The sequence below is a fragment of the Lactuca serriola genome, chromosome 6, assembly GCF_051521515.1.
Source record: "Lactuca serriola cultivar US96UC23 chromosome 6, Lser_US96UC23_V15, whole genome shotgun sequence".
Taxonomy (NCBI): Eukaryota; Viridiplantae; Streptophyta; class Magnoliopsida; order Asterales; family Asteraceae; genus Lactuca; species Lactuca serriola.
The window spans coordinates 168,785,764-168,795,286 of NC_136413.1; the positions used below are offsets into that span (position 1 = coordinate 168,785,764).

The window sequence follows — 9,523 nt, forward strand, 5'->3', positions numbered from 1 at the left end:
AACAATCGATGAAAGAACATGAAATAATTATGTTTCAGTAGAAGTACAAAAAATGGTTGGATTTTGCGAATTAAACAAAGATTAAATAGTAGTCCTCGATCAAACTCAAATCCGAACCGACATACAACTTTCAATGCATAACATACAACTCAACAAAGCATCATTACCTTCCGATTACAAACAAATAACAGAATCCACCACCACCACCACCTTTATGTGTTTGATTTCTCTTGAATTAATTAAAAAAAAAAACAGAATCACATTCAAACAATACTCGGTGGGTCCCCTTCCCAATTACAAACCGCCCTCGCCCACCGCGTCCTAACACAATCCACCAACGGAGCATGCTGAGTCCGCTCCGGTTTCTCCACCTCCACCACCTCATCACCACCACCGCTACCGCCACCGCCGCCACTCCCGCCCGCCATAAACTCCTCCGGCGTCCACCGTGGTGGGACCGAAACCCTCAACTTAGTCAACCTCGGCCGTTGCACGCCCACCTCACTCCCGAAAACAGCTTTTGCAATCCCATTAAAATGCCACAAGTAAAAGACCTTTTTACCCATCAACCCTGTGGAATCCTTCAACCCACCAAACCCTTTATCCAAATCCAAAAGCACTTGCCAAAACTCACTCCAAACAATAAACCCCGAAGAACACAACGCCTCCATTTTTTCCGGCGGGAGATTCACATTTGTTTCCCGGAGGACTTGCCGGAATCCGTCGACGGAGATGAATCCACCGCCGCCCGATTGGTCTTGGGAGTCGAAGGCTCGCCGGATTGTCGTTTCGCGGTTTTCAAATTCGTTTTCGGCCTGGACCTGTGGGTCCAGGGCGAATAACACGGTGTAGTGGGATTCACTTCCCACTACCCAGATCGGCCATTTTGGGGATTTTAAGGATTGGCCGACTTTGCAAAAATTGAGGGATTCTAGTAATGTCAGGAATCCGACTTCTACGGGAGTCAAGATTCCTTTGACAAACATTCCGCCGCCTAAATCCATTTTTCCATCGAATACGTTGGCAACCGCCATTCCCGAGAGTAGGAGGTTAACAATTTCCTGAAGGGAAGACATAAAGAGAAATTGTCAGAAAAGTCCTAATATTTTCGGAAAAGTTTCACTTTAGTACCAATTTTTTTTTTTTTGACATAAAAGTCCCGATTATTTTATTTTGGCTCAAATTAACGAAAAAGTCTTTTTTTTCTTTTAACAGGAAATGACATGTTATCGTGTAAGATTAAATAATCGGGACTTTTCTGTACAAAAAAATGGGACTAAAGTGAAACTTTTCCGAAAACATTGAGACTTTTCTGACAATTTCCCAAGACATAAAATATTGATTTGTTAAGGATGTGTAGATGTTTTTTAATTTTTTACTATGTTGTAATTATACATGAGAAATGCTGTTTGCATAAAAAATGGTAACTATTGTATAAATTGGTAGAATATGAAACATTGTTTGCATGGATTGGTAAAAAAGTGAAATATTTATCGCATAAATGGGTAAAAAGTGAAATACTGCGACAAAAATTGGTAAAAAAGCAAAATGTTAATTGCATAAATTGGTAAAAAAGTGAAATGTTGATTGCATAAATGGGTAAAAAAGTGAAATACTGCGACAAAAATTGGTAATAAAGCAAAATGTTATTTGCATAAATTGGTTAAAAAGTGAAATGTTGTTGCATAAATTGGTAAAATGAAGTGAAATATCGTTGTATAGATTGATATGAAAAGGTGAAATGTTGTATAAATTGGTAAAGAAGTGAAATATTGTTTGCAAAACTTGGTAAAAAAATTAGAACATTATTGAATAAATAAAAAAAAATGAAAACTTGTTGCATAGACAAGCATTTATGTAATAAAAAGTGGTTGCATATTTCAATTAAAAAAAAAACTTTGTTGCATAAACTGGAAAAAATGTAAAATTTTGTTGCATAAATACATATTTAACCCTATAAATAATTATTATTACAATACTAAGGAAAAAAAATTGGTATGTGAATAATACCTGTGATGCATGTCCAAATGGAGCTGTAACTAAAGGTTGGCTAGGGTCATCCCTGTCAGATTGAACTGTTTCCTGAAAAATAAATTAGAGATTAATAAAATATTAAACATAATAAAAGCTCATTAAACTAAGAAAAAATATACTTTCTAGTTATTTTAGAAAATAGAATTGCAATTTAACTAATATCATCATATCTAAAAATTGAATAGAAAAAAGAAAGAAGGAAACACGACTCCATTCCATTCCATCAGACAAAACAAAGAGTTTTTTTTTTGTTTATTCCAACGGAATGAACCATTCCATTCCATCCTCCAAACATTATAGAAGAGAAAAATACGAGTATTTACCAATCCCCGAGAAAGTAATGCGGAAAGTAGGAATAGGAGTGCTCCCATACGACTACGGAAGATCGGAATCATTGATTCCAGCCTCTGCATTGCACTTGCAGGAGATGTGAATGTGCTCACTGTCAAAACCTTTTGCAAATCAACACCGGATTCAAGTGAAAGACCTTCAAGTGATCTTGCAACAATCTGTTCATATCATCCGAAAATCAATATTTAAAAAGTCTATATAAACCAACATCAGGGAAATTACGAAAGTGACCTTACCTCATCTTTTTCCTTTTCATCATTACCCTCAATGTTCTGGTCAAAAATTTTCAGAGATGCAATTGTTGCACTGTTATTATTTCCACATAAAAACAATATTTCACCCATGCTCCTCACCAAGGCTCTACAAGTAAGTATAAATGTCTTTCAGAACATTTTAGTTTAAGAGTGTGAAAATTACCAATAACCCCTCACATTGACATCAGTACAAAGACAATAAAAGGGCATTTACGTCATTTGCAAAGAAAAAAGATCACCTTGATTTTGTTTCTTCGGTTAGAGAGCCAAATATATTTGACACAGAATCTTGATTTTCCTGAAGTCTTCTTGAAATTGATTTCATTGGTGTATTTTGAACACCTTTTACCAATTCTTGTGGGAAAAATAAGAGGTATTTAAGAACAAATGCCTGCGAAATGAAAATAAAAAAATAAAAAGTTGAGATGTAGGAATTGTTGAAGTTGTCATGAATTAAATCTTTATGTGTTAAAACTGGTTTCATGTTTTGCAGTGTGATTAAAATATGTAATCATGCCTTTTAGTTTAATTTAGTTTCTGTTTTTAAGATTGAGAAAAGTTAAACTAACTACCAATAATTTTTTTTAAAGAATATATAATTTATAACGACATGAATTCAAGAAATTTACTTGTATAGCTGCTAAGACACCACATGGCCCACCTTCATGCTGAACTAATCCCATTGATGTTTCTTCATCAGGACTAAACCTACAAGCAAATTATATTCTCTAGAATAAGAAAGGAGCAAGGTTTTACATAGCATAAAGTGAAAGGCTAGATGCAATAAACAACATACTTTCATTTATTTGTTTATTATACTCTTTCAGCAAATATGTAACGTATACACACATAAAACTAAAAGTTATGCTGCTCCATTGTTATTGCTAAGGTGACGTCTGAGAGATGCCCTCCGTATTCAAGTATATGGCACATTAACTCTCCTTTAACAAAAAGGGACGCAAATTTTTTATTCAAATGCATACAATTCTTTAGGATGAATTAATTTCGATGTCTTAATTGTTTTTAAAGCACTCTAGAAATTCATCATGTGTACCATTAATTTCTATGGTCACATTGAAAACTTGGAAGTCACGCGTGAACACCTTCAACCGTGTAACACTAAATTCTTTGTCTACATAAGGCTGGCTCCAAGTTAATTAAGATACATCTAATTGTCATTTCTTACATGCTTCTTGGAGTAGCAATGAACTCAAAGAAGAGTCTCATTCTAAGAATTCTTCAATCTCCCTAATTTTTAATGTCTCAAAATGAAAGCTTTATCTCTAGATTGATCTTAATTCTAAGCTGATAAAAGTTTTAATTTAATTCTCAACTGATATATAGGCATTAAGCATGGGTTTTATACTTTTATATGTCCGATTAGATTATACAAACTAAGGTTACAAAAATAATTACTAACTAAACTATGCATTACATAAACTGCGAGATCGATAGGAAAACAGTAAATATTCAATTGCATTATATAACCAATTGCTATAATACCTGATTCCCTGATTGCTCCACTGCGCAAGTATTCCCTTTGAAACTTCATTTCCGAACACCATTGAGAATAGCTGTTGTGCTTCATCCGATGATAACTCTTTCCCCAAAAACTTGTCTTCCTTCACTATCGCCACAGTTTTATCCACTTTTGACGATGAAGCCTCCGAGGAAGAAGGAACATCCTTAGGCGCACTAGTAATAGTAGCAGTCGTGGGCATAGCTGCCGATGCCGCCATCATACGCTTTTCAGCTGCTGCCGCCATCAACTCCCTCTGCAACCTCCGATTCTTCACCTCCGGCGACTCTTCCAAAGGAGTCTCAGCGCTGTCGTCCCTCGCTTTGCTCCTCTTCGGCTCTGGCGGTTCATGTTGCATGCTCATCCGTAACGCCTTTTGCAAATCATCCTCCTCGTGATCCTCCATTGGAATCGAATCAAATCAAATCAAATCTTTCCTTATCTCTATGAGACCAGATCCCTCAGCTAAATAAAACCTTCACCCAAATTAGGGTTTCCCAAATCGAATATCCAACAAATTATTATGTATGTATATATACACAAAAAGCAAATCAAAATCAATCAAAAAAATTATACAAACATCTACACACAAGATTTAGCTAAAAAAGCCCTAACATCTTGACTTGAAAGCTTACAGTCTCTGTGAGAGTCCTGCGACTGTATATATAGAAAGGGGCAAAATTGAATCCGTTATTGGGGGTTTAATTTAAACCTAATTTATATCCAACGAACATAATTTGGCGTCTGTTGAGTGTTGACCCATGGGCCAACGACGTCGTATTTACGTCACTCGGGGGGAATGACGGTTGCGTCCTCAGGATGAATTGAGGCGGCTTTCAGATGCGAAGGGTGTTCTGGTCATTAAATAAGTAAAAATTAAATATTATTATTTTTCAGGCGATAATATACTTGGCTTGTATGAAGAGTTGCGAAATCTGTTGGGTTTTTGTGTAGTAAAGTGATTGTGACAGGGTGTTCATGTGTATGTATTACATAACTAAATTATATTTCAAGAGATATTTCACTACAATGCGATGTTTTGCAAGAGATATTACATAACTAAATTACACTTTCGGTAAAATCAGATAATAATCATCTGTCTGAATTCCAAAAAATTTCTGGTGAACAATTAAGGTCATAAAAATGCATATGAAAAACAAGTCGAAAATCTTCACATGTCTGTTTATTGTGTAACTTTTTTTAATATATGTTACATTATATTGCTCCTCATTTACTATGAAAAAAAATAGTTTTTAGCGTTTGAAGGAAAAGTCATTTCCGAAATCGGGAGATATCGTGGATGTGTTTGAAGGATCATGTGCTCACTTTCTGAATATTAAGTATGTTTGGATATCACAAAATCAAGATTATAAGGATAATCATTCAAAGAACAATTTATAATCATAACATTAATATGAAATCACGGATTAGAGACTTATAGAATTCGAAATATCCTAATTACTAAAGATAAGATCCAGTCAACATCAAATGTTGAATTTATCTAGGGGGTGAGCAAAAACCGATGTGTGTATATATATATATATATATATATATATATATATATATATATATATATATATATATATATATATATATATATATGTTCAGGTTCATTTGAGACCATTCTAATTTTGTGAGACCGTGAAACCAAATCTAAAAATAATTTAAAAATGCAAAAATGCAAAAATTCTTTTTTTAAAAATTATTTTCGGAACATGAATTAACTAAAAAAAAAATAAAAAAAATCCATTTTTTTAAAAATACGTGAAATATTCTAATAGAATATTACACTGACATATTCTAAAAAATAATTTTAAAATGCAGAATAAATGGAAAAATCTAAAAATTCTTTTTTTAAACATTATTTTCGGAACTTGAATTAACTAAAAAAAATAAAAAAATATGTCTCACGGTCTCACAAAATATAGGTGGTCTCAAATGAACCTAACCATATATATATATATATATATATATATATATATATATATATATATATATATATATATATATATATATATATATATATAAAAGAACGAAGAACTCATGAAAATTAAAATTTATATAAATATAAATATTTATTTTATCAGATGATGATTGTATATTTTTAAGCATACATGTAGTGATATTTTTACAAGAACAAATAATGTGTATTATATTTTGTAACATTTAAATATAAAGAGTACTAGTGATGATAATATCATTTTTGTGAATACATTAATTCATTTATCACATTAATCGAATTATCCTGATTACTAAAGATAAGATCCAGTCAACATCAAATGTTGATTTTATCTACGGGTAAGCAAAAAACCGAACTGCAAACAGAAAAAACCAAAAAAAACCGTATAAACCGAAACCGAAAAAACTAAAACCGAAATAAAAACCGACAGTGCGGTTTTTATTTTTGCAAAAACCAAAAATGTTCGGTCCGGTGTAGTTACTAATCTTGCAAAAACCGCAAAAAACGAACCGCGCTGAATATATATATATATATATATATATATATATATATATATATATATATATATATATAGGAAATGGTTATTTGGATAACAAAAAACCCTAAAAATCATAAAAATGCATAGAAAAATACTTAGAGATCACGAAACTTTTTTCTTTGATTTTTTTAATAAAAAATCACAGCTTTCTATACAAATACACTGAAAAAAATTTGAAAATCTTTATATAAAATAAAATGATTTTTTTCAGCGAATTTTAAGAAAAAGCTGTGATTTTTTATAAAAAAAATCAAAAAAATGTTTTGTGATCTCTAAGTTTTTTTTTATGCATTTTTATTATTTTTAGGGTTTTTTGTTTTCATAGAACCTAAACCTATATATATATATATATATATATATATATATATATATATATATATATATATATATATATATATATATATATAAAAGAACGAAGAACTCATGAAAATTAAAATTTCTATAAATATAAATATTTATCTTATCAGAGGATGATTGTATATTTTTAAGTATACATATAATGATATTTACAAACAAATAGTGTTTATTATATTTTTTAAAATTTAAATATGAAGAGTAGTGATGATAGTATTATTTTTTTGAATACATTAATTGATATTATCACATTTACCTGTGAAACAAATATTATATTCAAGCATTAGAAGCCTGTTGGATGCATGGTTATGTCATTTGATTTCAAACCAAGAGGTGGTGGTATCGGTTCATCTCCAAGATATCATTTCAGCTTTAATTTTGTCAGTATTATAAGAGTATCCCCATCGCCTTTGAGATAAAACCTTCACCATTCTCAACTTTTATATAAAAGAGTCAAGTCTATGGCTTTTAACCCACATCCTTGAGGAGTCCTACATTGTTGGGGTGTGAAAAATCTTGCACTACTACTCCCTATATAAAGTTTCTCAAGAAATGATTAACAATCCTCATCCGAGTCAAAGTAACTCGTTGAGTTATCTGAGTTTTAGTAAAAACATAAAACAAAAACCAAATAAAAATAACTAACAAAAAACCGCAAAAAAAAAAAAAAAAAAAAAAAAAAAAAAAAAAAAAAACGCATAAAACCGAAGGGTGCGTTTTCTAAACTTCAAAAAACTAAAGTTGCGGTTTTCAGTTCGGTTTTGCCCAAAAACCACACCGAACCGCACCATGTTCACCATAATTTTATCTCATAAATAAATTGATGACAGTTTCTAGGAAATTATCAGGAAATATAATCCAATAAGAGGGATGCCCTAGGACCCCGCAACAGGCTCCCTTGACCCCCCACCATTTGGTCGAACTGAGATCAAATTTGTTTTACACAAACATGCACTCCGCATCTCCTAACTTGTAGATAAAATCAAAAAACAAACTTCATTGGTAATATGTAGATTCTATGTAACATCCCAACTTCCAAGTATATAATTTATTTCTTGAGAGGCAAAATCCCCTTGGAACTCGTCGAGTTGATGGCCTCAACTCGACGTGTAGAAAACTCTTGGGCCGCGGATTTTTGGACCAACTCGACGAGTTGGTAAGGAAGAACTCGATGAGTTGGCGGCTGCATGAGAAACCCTAAATTTTAGGGTTTGCACCTATATAATCTCCTTAAGTATTTGAGGTTGATCTCTTATTAGCCTCCTAAATCCTAAATATTGACTTTGTGAGCCATAATCTTCATTTCTTCTCATATTGTGAGTTAGTGTGGCATTTTGGAGCAAAGAATGAGAAGATTGTGTGAAAGAAGCAAAGATCTAGCAAGCAAAGCCTTTAGTTTCCAGCTTGGCACTCTTATGGACTGTTGTGAGTATTCAAGATCCGATTTTTATCTATATGTGTAGGTAGATCTTAAGTTTTGCCCTTCTTCCTCTTTATTCTTGGTTGTTGCATGCATGGACTTCATAAATGTTGCAACTTTATGAATCTCCAGGGCAAGATGGCCTCGTAGTGGGTTAGATTTGGGTTTTTGTCAAAATTTGATGTCATGCATGGATTTTAGGGCATATTAACCCCTTTTTGGCCCATTTTGGCTTCAAGACATACATTAGACATGCATGTCTATAAAGCATCAATCTTTGGGACGTTTTTGAGGTGAGGACCTCTTCTAGAAAGGATGGGTCCCAGATCTCTAGGGTTTTGGGCTTAATGGTTAAGCCTTTTGAGTTTCAAGCCTTGGATAAGAGCTTTTGAGCGTTTGGCGTAGTCTTAAAGGATAAAGTTGGAAACTTTATCCTTTAAGACACATAGGGAGTTCATATATGAGCCTTAGAGTCCCTGGAATCGAAGGATCATTCGAATGTGTTTAACAAGGGGAAAACTCGTTGAGTTGTCCAGCCAACTTGACAAGTTGGCTAAGGTTTTCCCGACTTTCCGAGTTCTGAGGGAAGTCGACGAGTTGCTAGGTGCACTCGACAAGCTGGGTCAACATGGTCTGTTGACCTTGACCGTTGACTTTGACTTTGGCCATGGTTGACCAAGTTTGACTTTGAGGGCATTCTGGGTATTTCGGGGTTTTAATAGAAATGGTCACATGTTGGTTGTAGTCATTCGAGTCAGGAGCTGAGTTTTGAGAGTTGAATCTTATCAATCAGTGTTGCTTGTGATGTGAGTTTTCCTCACTATACTTATGGGCCGAAGGCACCAATACTGACCCTTTTTGGATGGTTATCCTAGTTATCTTAGGATGCTATTATGATGTCACGATCTATTAGATTGGTATCCTGGTAGATAGGATGATGTTATTCTTATTGATCTGTATGATTTGTGCTTGCATGTTGATTGATTATGTTTTTATGAATTATGTATATGTCGACATGTATGTGTGGTCGGGTTGAGGCAGTCCTACTTTGTGATAAAGGCCAATAGACCCAGGGCGACCAGGACAGACTGTA

General features: G+C 33.3%; 1 protein-coding gene across 1 annotated transcript; it reads right to left on the bottom strand.

The window, feature by feature from the left end:
* Positions 1-44: 44 nt before the first annotated feature.
* LOC145057344 (ubiquitin interaction motif-containing protein) lies at positions 45-4,859 on the bottom strand. The gene is made up of 7 exons (XM_079005158.1): positions 4,143-4,859; positions 3,269-3,347; positions 2,879-3,030; positions 2,622-2,745; positions 2,358-2,543; positions 2,011-2,082; positions 45-1,061 (listed from the first exon to the last, which is right to left on the bottom strand). Exons 1-7 carry the CDS (start codon positions 4,562-4,564, stop codon positions 264-266), a joined length of 1,833 nt encoding a protein of 610 aa, XP_078861284.1. The 5' UTR covers positions 4,565-4,859; the 3' UTR covers positions 45-263.
* Positions 4,860-9,523: the final 4,664 nt, after the last annotated feature.